The sequence below is a fragment of the Hippichthys cyanospilos genome, chromosome 22 (assembly GCF_059441005.1).
Source record: "Hippichthys cyanospilos isolate Australia breed blue-spotted pipefish chromosome 22, RoL_Hcya_1.0, whole genome shotgun sequence".
In the NCBI taxonomy this organism is placed as follows: Eukaryota; Metazoa; Chordata; class Actinopteri; order Syngnathiformes; family Syngnathidae; genus Hippichthys; species Hippichthys cyanospilos.
The window spans coordinates 7306875-7325825 of NC_142390.1; the positions used below are offsets into that span (position 1 = coordinate 7306875).

Below are 18951 nucleotides of genomic sequence, written 5' to 3' on the forward strand. Positions count from 1 at the left end.
TTGCTTTTGTTGCATAAAGTGGAGCAATCGTGCGTGACGTTTCAGCGACATTGTTGAGCAAAATGTCACATTGGAGGAATTTGAAGCGTCTAGAGAAAATATTATTTTGCCGGACTTCATGATCATCTTTTTACGATGGTACCAGAGGGTCTCAGGGAAGGAAAATAACAAATAAATAAATAAATAAATAAATAAATAAATAAATAAATAAATAAATAAATAAATAAATACAAGTAATTTGCCGCAGTTTTTTTTTTTATCTGCATGTGTTTAGTTTGCGGTTTGTTTTTGGAGGTGGTCCCCCATAATCTGCTGCACGTGAAACGAATACGCGATTTGTTTCTGCGGGTTGTTTGGTGTCCGCCAATCAAGGCAGGCTCCTCCCCATGTTGCGCGAGAGGAGCCCCACGCACGCGCGTCCGCAGCGCAGAGAGTCAAACGAAAAAGACGGAGGGCAAAAGTTTGTCACTCGGTCGGGCGATGACGCGCGCGGCTCCCTGAAGCGCGAGCGCCCCGCGGGTGGCCTGAAGTCCCGCTGGCATGCCCGTGCCCGGCAGAATGCGGCGCATCCATGGCGGGCAACGGCAGTAATCCGAGCTGCGCCGCGGGCAGGACGCTGGAGGACCTCACGCTCGATTCGGGTTATGGTGGCGCGGCGGACTCGGTGCGCTCGTCCAGCGTGTCGCTGTGCTGCTCCGAGCCGCCCCTGCAGTGCCTCTCGCACGGCGGCAACCGCTGGCATCTGACCGAATCCATGCACAGCCGCCAGAACAGTTTGGACACGGTCAACACGGTCCTGGGCGAGGACGCGGAGCTAGCGCTGGAGTGCGCGGCCGCGCAGCTGTGCGCCAAGCTGCCCGAGCCGGAGGAGCTGCCGTGGAACCTGGCGGAGGTGGAGGTCGCGCTGCGCAGGTGGCGGCGGCGGCCCGGCGAGGAGCCGCCGCCCTCGCCGTCACCGTCGCCCGGGTCGCCCCCGCCGGAGGTGCTGGCGCGACTCTCGACGCTGCTCGGCCGCGCGCTGGTGCGCCTGGCCCGCGAGGCGCAGCGGCTCAGCCTGCGCTACGCCAAGTGCACCAAGCTGGAGGTGCACACCGCCGTCAAGGTGGTGCTCTCCTGGACCGTGTCCGTCAACTGCGTGGCGGCCGCGCTCAGCGCCCTCTCTCTCTACAACATGAGCGGAGCAGACCGCTTGGGCCGCGGCAAGTCCGCCCGCTGCGGGCTCGTCTTCTCCGTGGCCAAGTTCTTCAGGTGGATGGTGGACAGCCGCGTGGCGCTGCGCGTCCACGAGCACGCCGCCATCTACCTGGCCGCCTGCATGGAGAACCTCTTCCGGGAGGTGCTGGCCCGCGCTGCGCCGTCGCAGCTGGAGGCCGACGGACTGGCGGATCTCAGCCCGGAGGCTCTGGAGCAAGCCGTGGGGACAGACTCGGAGATCTGGGGGCTGCTGCAGCCCTGTCAGCACCTCGTTTGCGGCAAGAACTCCAGCGGTAAGAAAGTGATCCAAAAGCTCGCCGCTGCATCTTGCAGAACGCGAGGAGATTGTATTTCCGGTTCGCTTTTGGAAGCTCACATGCATTTATGCTCCTCTAAAATATGTTAGCTGCTGGGAAACATTCCTGGATCTCAAGTCCCAGAATAATCCTAACACCCAATTGGTCCTCCAAAGATTCTATTTCCAAAGTCACCAAAAATACACAATGTGGGAATTCTATGGTAAAAACTTGAGCTACAAAAGCCAGGTTCCAGGAACTTTAAATGCTTCGGTCCTCTAAAAGTCTCTTTTCTGACGTTTAAGTCCTGTGGTGCAAACGGACCAGATCTGTGGTATTATCAGTTCGTCTCTAGATACCCCATAGGAATATTTTTTTTGCATTATATACTGCATATTAGTCCGTGTGTGTAACGCAAGATGAATTTCCTCTGGGCAAAACCCAAAAGCAGCAAATGATCCAATTATCTCCATAAACTGTGCACATTCATTTAGTAATAATGATGTCGCTGTTTATCATTTATTCGTACCGTGTGTGCTCATTTTATAGAGAGATGCTAATCTGCCTAATTAGCCCCCCTGTTATGTTTGTCTGTAACAAATGGCAATGCTGTCTAATCATTTAGCTAATTTTCACGTGTTCAATTTTTAAAATGATGAATTCATCAAATTAATATGATTATTACCCAGCTCTAGCACTTTCTGTTTTAGCGGCCACGAGCTTTTGTTGGCTGAAGGCAGGAAACACTAAGTAGTATCCTTAATCCTCCAGTTATGTTTGTTTACAAGCGACAGCAATAATGTCTCTGGGTCACTTTGACCCGGGATGTATCAAGTTGCTAAAAAGTGTCAAATATGTGTAAAATCCAAAACAAATATTTTGATTAACCAGTCATTTATGGGTCAATTTGACCCAAAGGTGTGATTTTTTTCAAAAGTGTCAGTTTTTTTTTCTTTTTTTTTAATGGAAATCTATTCACATAGTAACGAAGGCAATATTTAAATGACACCCTTGTGTTGCATTAAGTTTCTCAGGAATAGTAATAAAATCCCGGGTCAATATGACCCACCACGTATGTAGTTAGCCAAACATCACAAATGTGCATAATTCAAATCCAGTGTTTTGTTTTCATCACTGATTTATGTTTGTTTGTCCGGAAGAGCAATAATGTTGCTGTGTTAAATGTATTTCTCTTGAATAGTAATAACATCCTGGGTCAATTTGACCCAGAGCCATGTGTAATTATACAAAAGCATCAGCATGTTTTTTTTGTGTGAGTAATTTTGCAAACTGGGCAGCTCGCTGGTGCTGTGAATATCATGTCACAGTTAAAGGGACCCGAGTTCAAATCTACCTGGCTCTGGCCTTCCTGTGTGGGGTTTTCATGTTCTCCCCGAGCCTGCTTGGGTCATCTCCAGCTTCCTTCCACACCCCACAAACATGTGATTGGGTGCGTGAATGGTTGTTCGTCTCTGTGTGCCATGCGATTGGCTGGCAAACAGTTCAGGGTGTCTCCCGCCTACAGCCCAAAGCCAACTTGGATAGGCACCAGCAGGCTTGCTGCAAGGCATAGAAATTGGCCTCCGTAATTTGAAACAAGGCACATTTCCAATTCCAGGCCAGCAAAAAGCCATATTGGATGCTATACGTACCCCTGCGATGATTCCGATGACTTTTAATGATTTTCCACACGTAGATGGCAGTAGAGTGTACTTGTTTCAAATCCACACCCTTCAGGGATTATTATTGTCTGTAACTGCGAGATTAGTATTGATTCGTATCTGGGAACATGGTTGCAAATCCAGTGATGGCTTCAAAAGTAGGGCTCCGCTTCTAAAACGCTTTTCGCAGGAAGTAATCGATCGGTGTCTCCGTTAGAGAAGGCGGGGTGGTAAACATGTCAAGATGATATAGAGAAAGGTTGCGATAGACGTTAGCTTTGCTGTTTGTTGGCTGTTTTAGCAATTGTTAGCGGTTAGCATCATTGTTTCTTAAGGATTGTCGAAAAGTGTATGGCTCTGAAAGAGTTAAGTCGATAGTAACTTTTGCCAACATTGTCTTGTAAAGTGTCTGGGTCACTTTGACCCGGGATATATTTAGTCATGCAAATGTGTCCATAGTCCGATCTAATATTTTGTTTCAATCAATGATATATGTTGAATTCTTAAGACGAGCAATGGTGTCTCTGGGTCAAAATGACCCGGAAGTGTGCGCATTTATCCAAAGTGTCAAAGAATGTTGACTGATTGGAAATCCACTCACAAAGTCAAGGCAAAACTCAATTCATTCCCATGTGTTGCGTTTGTTCCTCTGAAATGGTTATAATATCCTGGGTCAATTGGACCCGGTGTCTAGTGTAATCAGCCCAAACCTTTTTGCGTGTTTTCTGACATAGATTTATTAAAGAAGTTGCAAAACTGTAAAACAAATGAAAAAAAAAAGTACTACATACTGATGCCAATTTCACTGGACCTGTTGATTATACAAGCAAGCAGAAGTCCAGTGCAGAAAAACGACATTCAACATTTACTATAGCTTTCAAATGGGTCAGTTTGACCCTCAACATAACAAGATGCTTTTCCCATGAGTCTGATGAGTTTGAAGTGAGTTAAAATTGTTTTGAGATCAGAGTTTGTGGAATATCTTTGCTTTGATTACATGTTAAATACATGTTCTAGTTAATTTGTTCTTCTTTTGAAAAGCGTGAGATTTGCTGATGCCTGCAAAAAAGCCTGTTTTAATCTTACCGTTTGTCCCCGATGAAGCGTTTTCACATTTGAGGATGTACGTATGTGGGCTATTTGAAAGATACAGGAAAAGCTGAGGGCACGTTTAAAGTTCATAATGGGTCCGCCGGGACCGTCTGCCGCTTTTGGAATTCCCATCATGTTGATTGTGTACGATTTCGTCTCATTGATTGCGACCTTCCCCAAGGAGCTGTCGGATGCGGGACGGATGAGACTGCGGCGGAATGCCGTAGCGTAGCCGCTCCATTAAATTAGCAGCGGGACCTCTCGCCCATTCCATCGTTTATGATGCCGTCTGCCACGGGGGCGCCCTCTCAGTTTACATATTTATTCCCGCTCATAAGCCTTTTGTTGTCGTGGCCATTATTAGCTGCCCTCCTCGCGGCTGACGCATGGCCATCATTCCGCCAGCTGTGATGGATTTTTATGCGGCGGATAATTTCATAAGGCAAAATGAGAAGTTTTTTTTTTGCTATAAGAGCCTCATTCCGTTTGTAGCTTTTATTTTCCAGTAATCGCTCAAGGATGGCTCTTCTTCTTTCGGAGGCATCCAAAAGTGCCCATCCGGCGGATGTGTGATCTGACAAACATTTGTTGAGTCATGACATTTTGTGTCTGTCACACATGATGGACGGCCTTCACATTTTTTCGACACAGTTCAGTAAGCCTGTCACAGAGCGAGGCCTTCACTGACACCGTGTCGTGACAACGACAGGTTAAAGCCCGCCACTGACGACGGTTTGCTGCCTCAGGATATTTTGGAGGTGAGCCTGTATCGCAGGGGTTGGCATATATAATATATATATATATATATATATATATATATATATATATATATATATATATATATATATATATTACACACACATTATATGTGACTGTGTGTGTGAGAGTTGCTTCCAGCAGCTTTTGTTAACCAAGGTTGTACTACATTATTTTCTTTAAAAGAAGCAAGCAGACAGAACCAAGGTCTGAATCCATTAAGCATTAGATGAGATTTATTTTGTGTTAAGAACTCTTTAAGCGCTCCAGTTTGTATTGTTTACTTATCCGATATCTTATTTTGAAATCTGCTTTTAATCTGGAAGGCAATGCTGTTTACGTTGGTCATTTAGCTCGGTGTTAACGGAGTTTGTTACCTTCTTGGATTCAAGACAAGAAATAGCAGAATGACCCAACGTTTGAGTCCGTCCTTGGTCACACACAAGGGCATTAAGATGATATTTATTTTGCCTGGGTCTGAAGATGAAAATAATTCAGGATCGTCTTATGAGAAAAAATCAGAATGTTTTGAGCAAATAAATCTCAATAAGAAAATGCTCAATTTACTTTCTTGAAATTTGCATTATTTTCGTACAAATGTTCTGCTTCACATATTTTTTGTTTTTAGACTAAAAAATAGAATATGTCCTTATTATGAGACTTTTTTTACTTTCTTAAAATTGACTTTTTGCAGTGTAATCAGATTTTTTTAACATGAGTGTGTAAGATTTAGACCTTTTTTCCAATAAAAAGGAATACATTAAATCATTATAATTTTCAAAAACCTCCCAATAAATATGTTCTTAAGGACCAACAGTATATTTAATATATCGTCGTAGGTCTAGTTATCATTAAATGATCTTACATGGGGGGTGGCACTCCTCCCGAGGCGGCCATGTTTGTTATATTTACGGACAATGGTAAATGCAGCTCCTGCAGCACCTCCTGCTGTCCAGAATGAAAAACGGTCTAAATCTTACACATTGTCCCTTTAAATGTAGGAAAAAATGGCCTTGATCCTAAACTGAAGATCATTCCAAATTATGTTGTCTTCGTATAAGAAAAAAATATGCTTTTTGAGCACATCAATCGCAATAAGAACATGCTAAATGAAATACCTTGAAAAATGAAAAAAAGCATTCTTCGATGATACATTTTCTGATATTTCTCCATTTTGGACAAAAAATAAAAACAAGTTTCATGTTATAAGCCTTTGTTGCTTTCTGATAATTGACCATTTGCGGTGCAAACTCTAACTTGGAGACTAAGCCTTTTTTTTATATTGCACCTGATTAAAAAAAAAAACAACTCAGGGTGGCTGTCCTCTGTAAGCCATTGGAAGGCGACAGGACCGCCGGCTGCCGCTTGAATTAATGAGGGCGAGTGCAGGGTGAGTTGCCGGGGCCTCTGGGGAGAAGCATCTGGCGGCAGCGCCACACTAAATAGGCCAGTGAGACGCTCTTCGTGCAGAAGCGCTTCTGTGGAGGCAGGAACTCCTCCTCCTCCTCCCACCGACGTGATGCATTTCATAACTATTATCAAGGCAACATGTTGCAAAGGGGAACTCTTCTTGCTGTCAAAATCCCCAACAGGTGCATCTGAATCTGTCGCGTGGAATTTGAGGCCACCTCTCGATTTCTCATTTAGGAAAGTGTTGCATGTTGTTTGCATGGATTTTAAGCTACATTTGAAAAAAGGTTACCTTTAACTCACAACTATTTGCTTCAATTAAGAGTTTAGGACTTGTTTTTGCAAGTCCTAAATCACTTTTTGAAGAAAAAAAAAAGTCTTGAATTGAAAAAAGTTGGCCTGTAAGAAGGTTCCTCCCACCTGTGATCCCTTATGAAGGTTTCTGATTTTCCCCAAATTGGGGTTTTAGAGTTTTTCCTTCCCCTTCTGGGAGCTTTGACAGGGGGCTCCTCCCACCTGTAGTCCCTTCCGAAGGTTTCTGATTTTCCCCAGTTGGGGTTTTGAGTTTTTCCTTCCCTTTCTGGGAGCTTTGACAGGGGATGCTGTTGTGTACCTTACACCGAAAAGATGTCTGTATGACTTCTTTTTTTGAAAGAAGTCTCAACATGACCTCTTTTCATCTGTGAAGCCCTTTGAGACTTCGGTGATTCAAGGCTATATAAATAAATTTGGATTGAATGATTGCTTGATTGATTGTTTCCCCATTGGCTGACCTTCTTCTTAAAGGGACAGTGTGTAAGATTTAGACCGTTTTTCATTCAAAAGAAAGAAATCCAGTGTTTGTAAATTTCAAAAACTTGCAAATTAATGTGTTTTTTTTATGACCAACAGTATGTTTTAACTGTAATAGTAGTTATAGTTATCATTAAATGATATTACATCTGGGGTGGAACTTCTCCGGAGGCGGCCATGTTTGTTATAGCTACTGACAATGGTAAATGCAGCACCTGTAGCACCTCCTGCTGGCCGTAATGAAAAACTGTCAATCTTACACACTATCCCTTTAAAACAAACAAAAAAAGCCCTTTTTTTTAATAGAATTTTTTTCTTTTTTTTTTTGATCCGGCATTTTTTGCAGTGTAGAATACAAAATAAAAACTAGAATTTTATCCATTTTTATGGTCGTATACATGAGTCAGTGTTGCATGTACATTTCTCCTTAAAGCAGCCATAAGGCTCTAAGAAATGAGCACTTTAAAGTTATTTTCCCACCTCAGCAGGCTGGGAATTTCATTTCTACAAATGAAATTCCACCCTTGAAGTCCTAGAATTTGGTTTCAAAATCAGGTAAACCATCCAAAAGTTGGTGTATTGTCAGCTTGCAAATGAATTCTACACTGTGTGACCAATAACAATTTGTCGCCTGCTTCAACAAGCTGCATGAGGAATCCAAATTCCACTTCAGCGTACTGGAATTTTTTTTTAATCTGAACATTTTCTTCGCAAGAACGCATTTACTTCAAAGTATTGTGCATTGTGTATGCAAGAAAACCTTGCATAAGTGAATTTAGCCAATCCCGTCTTGCCACATGCTGTGCTAATACAGCATCAACACTACACAACATAACACTTTTTCTTTTTTTGGCTTCTTCTCACCCGACAGTGTGTCATCATCTAAAGAGGCGGCCTGTCTTTTCTCTGACCTGCATTTTGCGGTGTGAGAGTTTTTTTTTTTTTTTTTGGCTCCTTTTTTCTGTAAGTGGATGAGTCAGGCTCGTTCAAGTTGAAAGTGGCTGCGAGCTTTCTGGATGTGTGTGATATCGCAACATAAACATGGCGGCGGCTAGCTCGAGTAGGAAGGTGATAAAAGGCGATGACGAAAATTGAAATGATAATATCGAGCGTCCATCTGTCTAAATACACAAGCGTCTTTTTGTGTCACAGTGGGATAAAATGAAAGCTTAATGATAGCCAAAATGGCTGACATTCTGTTTTAAGACTTTTGGAGAGTATTTTCGCAAACTGCAGTGTTTTGCACTACTTTTTGTATGAAATGTTATCTGGTCGCAAACAAGATAACATATGACAATAAATCTCTTAAATCTTGAATCAAAAATTATCACTCTCCATTAAAAAAACTCCAATATTAGCGTTCATATACACAGAGTCCATTCCAGATTCCGATCCTGGTCTTGAATCCGATCAATGGCTTCTGTTTTCTCATGCTAACTATGGGATTTTGTTTAAAATCAAACCAGGTACTGTATAATTCCTGCTGATATATTAATATTGGTATATATTGGTACTTATGACTGCGATATCAGAATCGTTATCAAAGTAATAAAGTATTCTGGAATTTTCTTCAATTATCCATGTGATATAAAAACTTTTGAAAATACAGTGGGCCCCCGTGTTACGAACTTAATCCGTTCAGCGGCTACGCTCGTAACTCGAACTGCTCGTATGATGGGCAATTCAAACCTATGTTAATTAGTGAATGCGTGCAACGTGTGCAAAAACCTTAGGTAAAAACATCACAACTCTATACACATATTAAAAATGAGTAACACAATCTACTGTACAGTTAAATTAAATAACATATACAAAGGAAAAATGACATTTACCTTTGGGATGACGTGACTTGAGCTGGGTGGAGGCGGAGGGGAGCAGAGACCAACCTGCAGAATTTATTTATTTCTTAAACTAGAACATATCACCGGCGATTTCCTTCTCTTTAATAGAAGAAGCCTCTCCATTTTGTTGTCGAGCGAGGTCCGTCCCCCGGCAAGAAAAGTCTTGCCCTTAGAAGATTGCCGAGCGGTTACGGCCATACTCACAAGCCATGCGTGCGCCTCCTTCGTATTTTTTTATTATCTCCTGCTTGGTTTCTATTGTCATCATCCTCTTACTTCTTCCTTTACCGCCACTTGCAATTTTAGAAGCCATGTCTAACAGATAAAGTTTGCAAAGTCTTCACAACACACCGACCAGCCGTGCCATCAAGCTAGATGAAGAGGTTCGGCCAATAGCTTATCGACATTCCTGTGATTGACGTGACGCCAGCCAATAGCATATCCGCATCTCCGTGACTGAGACCGGGACTGTGAACTTAATTGACCAATAGCGTAACGGGATCTCTGTGACTGACACCGTGACTGAGACAGTGACTGTGACATTGTAAGAGCAATAGCATATCGGCTAGCATGCTAGAACAATTGATTTGACTAATGCAGCCAAACGAAAAAAAATAGCACAGACTCATTGACCGGCATGTTAGGGCATGTTAGATTGTTCGTAAGACGAAAGGTGCGTAAGAGGGGGACAAAAAACGCCGCGGTCCACGTTCGTAAGACAAAAAGTTCGTAAACTGGGGGCCCACTGTATTTAGAAATGAAAATCAACTGAGGTCTTGTTCTTCCTTTTGTGATGCTGGCCTTGCCACTCCGGGAGTCTGCGGCATTCTCGTCGTCCCATTTGTGTCAGGGGGCCTCTCGTTGAATTCCTGACAGTCTCAGCTTGGGCGTGTGTGTGGTGTGTGCAGCAAATAATTCACCAGCCAGCTCCTTTATTATTTGACACACACACACGCGCACATGCACACACACGAGACTTGACAGCCTCCTACGGGCTGGGTGATGCGTCTACTTGCGATATAGAGGAGGAATATTTGAGTTGAGTCTGCAGGGTTCCCATCTCATTCTATCGTCAGTCGGTATTGTTATTATACAATCAGCTCTTGGACATTTTATTATTTAAAAGCTACCTGTGATGCCCAGAAAGAAAGAGAGGAATTTTATTTCACTGGCAGATATTACCGTGTGGTGTTGTCTCGGCAAGTAATTTTGTAGAGCTGTTTTAAGCTTGCTTTCATAAAAGCAGAAAAAAAAATTATGAACCATAAGTTTATCACAAAAGCAGGCTTATGTCGTAGAGTTTCGAGTTATTGACAAATACAAACCTCAGCTTTCAGGGCAACTTTTTGAGTTACCTCTATTATAATTAGAATTATATTTTTTGTATTCTTTTTTTATTAACAATTATACCTCAATCTCATTTCACTATCTACCTACCTACCTACCTACCTACCTACCTACCTACCTACCTACCTACCTACCTAGCTAGCTAGCTAGCTAGCTAGCTATTCATCCATACAATAATCAAAAATAGATGTCCAGAATAGGTCCAAATCCAAGCATACATCATCAATTTACCAATCAACCTATCCTTCCTTTTATGCAACCATCCATCCATAATATTTATTTCATGCATAAATCATTGCCCTATAGACATGAACACGTGTGTGTGTGTGTGGGCGGCCAGTCAGTCTGTGATTCAGCCGCAGATGAGGTCACAAGCGAGTGTAAACGGCGCTGCGGAGCAATGATGAGCTTGCCCGCAACCCGTCTAGGGAGGCGCAGGCACACGGGTTAGCGGGGTGAGAGGAAGTAAGGGGGCGGGGCTTGGGTTTTTTGGGCTTTTAAAAAGTAGGCCAGCTCGTAGCCCCGAGCGGCCGCCACGGAAGGGCGCCTTTTCAGACGCTAGGACTTGCAAATTAGCCAGCACCATTCTGCAAGCCCGACTGGCCCAATGTAGGGCGACCAATCCAGGGTGTAAATCGCTTCCTGCAGATGTGCCTTCAGATTGAAAGAAATGCTCTTTTTCTTAATTGCTCTGGATCATTTTGAAATATTACAATGCAATCTGCAGTTCCGTGTGTGTGTTAGCGGAGTTATATAAAAACTAATGAACCGGTTTTGATTAGATTTTTGCGGCCTGCTAGATAATCACCCCGGGAGCCTTCCATTAGATTGTGGAAATGATGCGGAATGTTGTTGTCTATGTGAGAAGCCAAAACAAGTCATTTCACCCCAGCGCGCGGCCTCGACTTTAAAATAGCTTCTTGTAATCATAAACTAAAAATCGTTTTGAACTGTTGTGCGAATCACAAGGAGCCAATCCGGTGCCACCGAGCATTCAAACGCACCAATGAATTTGTTAAGAAGCATATCCTCCCGCCCACTAGGAAAACTGAAGAGGAGGCTGAGTGACAGTCTCGCAACCCGCCCCCCGTTTTTTTTACGCCTGGCGAAACCGGGGATAATCACGGCGATGAAATGAGGCGAGTCCCGCGCGGGCCCCCGCCAACTGCCCCGGAGCCACCCCATGACAAGCTTGATGGATGGCGCCGCCCGCCTAGCTAGCCCCCTTGGGAACGACGCCGCCACGCTCGAGCGTTCGGAATGACGGCGCTCTGTGGGTGGTGGAAAACGAAGTCCCCGGACGAGCCGAGAAGGAAAGGACCCAAATATTGGATGCTAAAGGATGTTTAGCTTCCTGGCTAAAGCTAAAAAAGGTCATAACCTTTTTTTTTTCCTGTGAACCTTGTACAATAAGTGCTTGGTCACATTTTAGATTGGTCAGTCATTTTTGCAATCACAGTATCAGGTATCAATAAGAAAGACTGAGAAAGAGAACACAAGCTGAGTCAAAAAGGGAAACAGACTTTGTCCTTGTATAGAGTAGCTGCTCATCTACGCCACTAGGGGGTGCTATGGAGCTCTCAGTCTCAAAGTCTGTGCAAGGGTTAGAAACTTTTAAAATTGCTGTCACAAGTGTGATTTAGGAAAAAAAAACACGGTTTCATACCTTTTTTCAGGTTAAAACATTCAAGATGTTGATGTTAATCATTTTTACATTTAGTTGGGGGCTTTGCAAAAAACACGAGACGCATTAAAGAAAAATTCAGGACAGACTTCGCCTGTGTCTTCTCGTGACATCATCACATCCCACACATAAGCATCAAAAATTTGAGTCGTTGACAGCCATCTTCCGCGACCAATCTGAGCGAGAGGGCACCGGAGTGGGAGGACTGGACGCTGAAGTGCGTTGAGTCACGAGCGGGCTGCAGAGGAGCGTGTGTGTCACGCCGCAGTCGGCAGCGCTGCGGCGTGACACACACTTTTTTTTTTTTTAACCATCTTATTCTTGGACTCGGGTGAGCGATGAGGGCGGGGCGCACATTTGTTTAGCTCCTAGAAATGGACCCCGGTTCCCCCAGCCGGGACGTAATTTCCCTGCAGCTCCTTTATTGAGTGACACTCCGTCGAACCTTAATGGACCTCCATCAGTCACGAGTGCGCTCGGACCGGCGACCGAATGAAAGCAGTCGCCGCCACCAGACTTGTAATTGGCTCCTTGCGAACGTCCACTAGAGCGGCGATAAATGACTTTGCTGTAATCAGGAGAGTTTCTGCTTCCAAAGGGCGTATTTGGAACGCTCAAGTTGTTCACAAATGATTGGATGAAAATAGCACTCTGTGGTATATAAGGGGAGTTAATTAGCTCCAACTATCGTATACTTGCACAGCTAATTTTTCAACAGATTACCCCAGTGGTGAATCCGATTTGGAAAAAGCCTCCGAGAACCCACAAAATGTCCATGAGGTGCACATATTATCATTGCAGAATAGGGATTCCTTCCTCACATGAAACCATGTAACATCTATGACGTTGAATGTGTATGACTTGAAAAGGCGGAGCCTAGAGTTAATCTGTTTCAGTCCTGAATCCTTATATATACTGTAATATATATATATATATATATATATATATATATATATATATATATATATATATATATATATATAACAATTGTAAAATAATACAATAACATTTATAATGAATTAAACAGTGTATATATATATATATATATATATATATATATATATATATATATATATTTATCATATATATATATTTATCATATATCAATGTTGCAAATGATATACAAGTAATATAAAAATAAATAAGTATTTTTTTGGGCAACATAAAACCATAATAATGTCATAATAATCTATATTTTTGTATTTTATATTTTAAAATTGTCATTTATTTCTTACTTATATAGTGCATACTAATATATATATATATATATATATATATATATATATATATACACACACACACACAGTGGGCCCCCGTGCGACGAATTTAATCTGTTCAGCGGCTACGCTCGTAACTCGAACTGCTCGTATGACGGGCAATCCAAACCTATGTTAATTAGTAAATGCGTGCAACGCGTGCAAAAACCTTAGGTAAAAACATCACGACTTTATACACATATTAAAAATGAGTAACATAACCTACTGTACAGTTAAATTAAATAACATAAATATACAAAGGAAAAATGACATTTACCTTTGGGGCGACGTGACTTGAGCTGGGTGGAGGCGGAGGAGAGCAGAGACCAACCTGCAGAATTTATTTATTTATTTTCTTAAAAGAGAACGATTTCCTTCTCTTTAATCCATAATAGAAGAAGCCTCTCCATTTTGTTGTTGACCGAGGGCCGTCCCCCGGCAAGGAAAGTCTTGCCCTTAGAAGATTGCCGAGCTGTTACGGCCATACTCACGAGCAAGGTTAACTATGCGTGCGCCTATATATATATATATATATATATATATATATATATATATATATATATATATATACAAATATTTGTAAAATAATACAATAAAATTTACAATTTATTAAAAAATATATATTAATATTATTGTTGCAAATGATATATTATAAAAATAATATTATAAAAATAAATAAGTATGTTTTGGGCAACAGAAAACCAATATGTCATAATAATATATATGTATTTTTTGTATTTTATATTATTTTAAAATTGTGTCATACTATTCTCATGCTTTTTACACATAAATGAGGTACAAGTACAAGTAACAGAGGCCGCCGCAAGTCAAATGACTGTAAAACGCTTTGCAGGTCGCACGTGTGGCTCATCTCATTTGAACATCAAAACAACTAAAAACAGCAATAGTAATTTAAAAAAACAAAACATTGTTTTTTTTTTATTTTCCGTGCTTCTGCGGAATGTGCTACTGTGTTGCCATGGCAGCACTTCGAGCCGGGCCAATTACAGAAACATCATTGTAGTCCTGGCTATGATGTGGACAAATCAAATTTTTTAACCTGCATTATTGTGTCCATTTTTTGGACAAATTCTTCCACGTTCTACTCGCATATTAGCAAAAGGATGGCACACACCCTGTAGTGTTCGTGCCATGTTGAACTTTGAAATGTTGCCACCATCTGGGTAAAATTTCAGCTCCCTAGTATCTTCTATTAATGCACTTTTATATTGTGGACAATTTATAGTTTATAGTGTGTGATTTTTTAAAATACACTCATTGGAATCCACTTTCTCACCACCAAAAAAAAAAAATAAATTCTGAATTGGAGATGCAGTCTTGTGTGTTATTATCCATCAGACTGCGCTAATCCCGTCACATGACATCATGCAATCCCGCTAGCTAACATAACTCGTTAATCTGGGTTTGCATCCAAAACAACATGTAGGTCCCAATTGATTTTTTTTTCCCCCACTGCCTTACACAATTTCAAAGTACGTCACCGTTGATCCGTAGTACTTGCAAAGGTTTTGTTGCTGTTGCCGATTTAGCATTTTGTCCAATGTGACTCACTGCTACGTTTCCCCAAATCGTGCTAAATTTTTAAATATGTACATTTGAATTATGGTTGCTGTTTTCATGCATTGACTCGGCAATTAGCACTCAGCGCGTTCGTATCTGACGTGATATCATGATTTATTTGTGATTTTTTGACTTCTTATGAACCATGTCAATATATAGTGCCACCCAGTGTCCAAAATGAGCCACTACAGTTTTTTTTTTCATTTTCTTTGCACTTCACAATACTCCTTGAAAAGAAGCTGGACAACCAAATATTTTGAGTGGGGGATTTTTTTTTACATTGTATTTTTGTGTTTCATTGTTGGCTTATTTATTAATTTCAATGTAAAATAATTTATTAGTTAATTGTGTTCTATCCAAAATAGGTACTGTATTTTTCGGACTATAAATTGCGACTTTTTCATCATGATTTGAGCCCTGCGGCTTATAGTCCAGTGCGGCTTATCCGTGGTTTATAGTCCGGAAAATACGTGATTTTTTTGTTTTTTGGGGGAAAAAAAAAATCATTGAATTTTCATGCCTTTTTTTTCACATGCGATTTAATGAAAAATGTTATATTGGGATAAAAAGGAACCCAAAAGGGAAGTAATTTCACTTTATTTATCTTTACTTTTTATGTACATCATTTACAATAATATATTTACGGTTGACCACTGTTATTCGCTGGTATTTGGGGCCAGGCCTTATGTACCAGCCACTTGAGAATATGATTTACCTCTGCGTGGCTCCAGAGCTCAAAAGAACTTGACAACCATGCGTTTCAAAGGTTGATTTTACTCTCGGTCCAAAATATTTGATTAAAATGGCCCAGACCCAGTAAACAAGCAATTTGTGTCACATGCTGCTTCACCAGCAAAATAATCAGCTCCTTTGCTCTCATTTCTCGCGCAACAAGAATTGATGGAATTTCATAGTGTGTGCGCATTAATATTAATGTATTTTTGATTAGCTTTCTCAACTTGCTAACATTTGGAAAGGTCATTTGCCGAGACGAGGGGTTCCCATGTTCCCTCGTTCTCTCTGCCTTGCAGTCTGTTTTTTTTGACCTTGCTGGAATTTGTGAAGGTGCTTCCCGGTGTCTCCGCCGGCACTTAGTATTCCGCTCTGCTTTGGAGCGCCGTCTCCGTATCCACGAAAATGTCATTTTTTTTCCTCCCTCTGGGAGATAGTTGGAACGACGCGGTCTTTTATTTGCCGCGCTCTGACAGTCCCACGCTCTTGTCGTTTGGCATCACAAATTCCGTTTTCTTGGAACAATCTTGACATAAATCATTCCCTCCGTCGCATAGCCCCAACCTTTCCTGATTAGAATTCCAGGCTGGCGGATATTCCAGAGCCGAGTAGATAAATATCTCATTTTTGACCGTCTCTCTCTGAGCTACTTGGTGCAAAAGATGCGAATTCCATCCGAAATCCTTTCGTCTGCAGTCATCGTTTATCATCAGAATGTTTCCGCAATTTGGCAAGGAAATGATTGATTTTTTCATTATTCTTATGTGGACAAAAGGAAAATTGCGCGACTTAGGTCTAATTGATATTGAAATGAGGTCCATTCTTTCCAAAATCCTTTGGGTAATCCGCAGTTTGCATTCTGGTGTCTGTTTATTGAAAAAAAAAAAATTAGAATGGAACACAATAAAAGTGCAACATTCAAATGGCTTTTGAAGCCGTTAATTAGTCTGAATTATGGGAACGAGGTCCACGGTTCCCAAACTGCTCGTTAACAATGTTGTTAATCCTCGCAAGTGTGCCTCCATCATTTGTGAGTTTCCTCTAAATTAGAATGCAAATACAAATGTTGGAATTTAAATGGGAGTGGAGTTTTAGCATTTTGTTGTAAATGCTCATATTGAGGTCCAATTTTTGTCATGAGTGTGTGTTTTGGCAGGTTTATCCATTATATGATGACAAATAATAGTGCAGCATTTTTAAAGTGGTTGGAGACATTTTTTTCTGTGTGTAGTCTTCCTAACTAACGAAATCTTGTTCTTTCTTTAGAAGTCATCGGGTGTATTTTTATTATTCCGCTCACTTTTTTGATGCGTCTCAACTCCATTCCAATTTATCAAATTCACGCAATTCCTACTTGAATAGGTTCCAAATATTAATTTGAGGGACACTTGTATTTTTTGCTAATTCAAATATTTACTTTTTTTCCCCACAATTCTCCATTTTACACATCAAAAATTGTCATTCATTTCCATTAGGAAATTTAACATTTCGTGTTAAAAGTTTTCCCGTTACACATTCACACCATTCCTATTTGAACATGTTCCAAATATTCATTTGAATGACTCTTGTATTTTTGCTAATTAAAATATTTACTTTTGCGCCACAATTTTCCATTTTACACCCCAAAATTGCCATTCATTTCCATTAGGAAATTTAACATTTTGTGTTAAAAGTTTTTCCGTTTCACATTCACGTCATTCCTATTTGAACATGTTCCAAATATTCATTTGAATGGCTCTTGTATTTTTGCTAATTCAAACATTTACTTTTTTTACCACAATTCTCCATTTTACACATCAAAAATTGCCATTCATTTCCATTAGGAAATTTAACATTTCATGTTAAAAGTTTTCCCATTTCACATTCACGCCATTCCTATATGAACATGTTCCAAATATTTATTTGAATGGCTCTTGTATTTTTGCTATTCCAAATATTTACTTTTTTGCCACAATTTTCCATTTTACACCCCAAAATTGCTATTCGTTTCCATTGGAAAATGTAACATTTGGTGTTTAAAGTGTTCCCGTTTCACATTCACAACATTTAGCTTGTTCAGTTCACCCTAGAGATCATTCCCATTATTTCAATAACTCACACATTCCAAAATCTTCCCACAATTCCCCATTTTCCACCCACCAAATGTACCATTTGGTTACATTGGGAGATTTGACATTTCACTTTTAAAGCATTCCCATTTCATACTCACAACATTTATCTCTTTCATGGGATAATTTACAACATTCCACATAAAGCCACACAAGTCATTGGTCAGTGGTTAGGGAGTTGAAAAAAGGTTGAAAGGCACCTTTTTAAATGATAAGAAGATAAGAAGAAGATAAGTGGATTGCTCCAAAGCTGCTTGTCGCTGCTCTTGAGGATCCTCAAAGCTGGATTACCCTCAGTTATTTCTAAAAGTTCCCCCCGTTTTGCATCCGTTGGGGTGAAGGTGTTCTCTGCATTGTCAAATAAACACTGAAGTTTGCAACGGGGTCCGCCAGCGAGCTGACAAATGCTCTTCGGGGAAAACAACCTGCGGTTTTTGGCACCGTTCCCCACTTGGGCCGCCAGATGGTAAATGGGTTCTCCCGCAAGAAGGCGTGTGCAATATTCCGCAAATGAGCGTGACGGATGCGGCGTCCAATGCTCGTCCATCACCGCTTAATTACTGTGACTTACCTTTCCTGCTCTTTATTCAAGTTTGCATCATTGGTTGATTTTCGCGTAAGATTATTGCATTGCAAGCTTGTTGTGTGTGTGTGTGACCTTGGTGTCTTTGTGAGGACTTCTTGGATTTGCGGGGACCGTTTTGGTGGACCCCACCAATTGGGACCAATTTTGAGGGTCAAGACTTGTAGATATAAATCAGAAATGAATTTTGTATGATGAGGCAATTTGGTGTGTTGGGAAAGGAACTGCATTAAGGCAATCAGATGTCCCCACTGTGATATAAAAACCGATCTGTGTGTGCGGGTGTGTTCAAAGCACACACTGTAATTAACAGAGGGCGAGTGACCTGGTTTAGCGCAGTCAATCGCAGGCAATGAACTCGTGAATGGCCGCATCAGGGCAAAAGTATCGGGACGCAGTTCTGATTACATCAACCTAACAATTGTGCATTGTGGGTAAACAAAGCCAGGTTGATTAGCAATTGCTATGCTAGGTTTGGTGCGGGGAAAAAAAATTGCCCGCATGTTTTAAAATGCAGTTATGATGATTGCACTTGCTCAGAACCAAATTGACGGGATTCATTTTTGTAGTTAACACTCAGGCCATTTTTTGTCCAAAATCACACCAATGTTAGCATTT

The 18951-nt window shown here is 41.2% G+C and overlaps 1 protein-coding gene across 2 annotated transcripts in view; it reads left to right on the forward strand.

Annotated features, from left to right (window-relative positions):
* The first annotated feature begins 402 nt into the window (after nt 1-402).
* LOC148405712 (ankyrin repeat- and BTB/POZ domain-containing protein 3-A-like) overlaps nt 403-18951 on the forward strand; it is a 49157-nt gene continuing 30608 nt past the window's right edge. Inside the window, exon 1 of one of the 2 annotated variants that reach the window (XM_088406803.1) lies at nt 403-1487. In XM_088406803.1, coding sequence (XP_088262929.1) covers nt 572-1487 — 916 coding nt within the window. In that variant the 5' untranslated portion in view covers nt 403-571. The remainder of the gene's footprint in view (nt 1488-18951) is intronic. The other variant, XM_088406804.1, reaches the window with a different exon arrangement.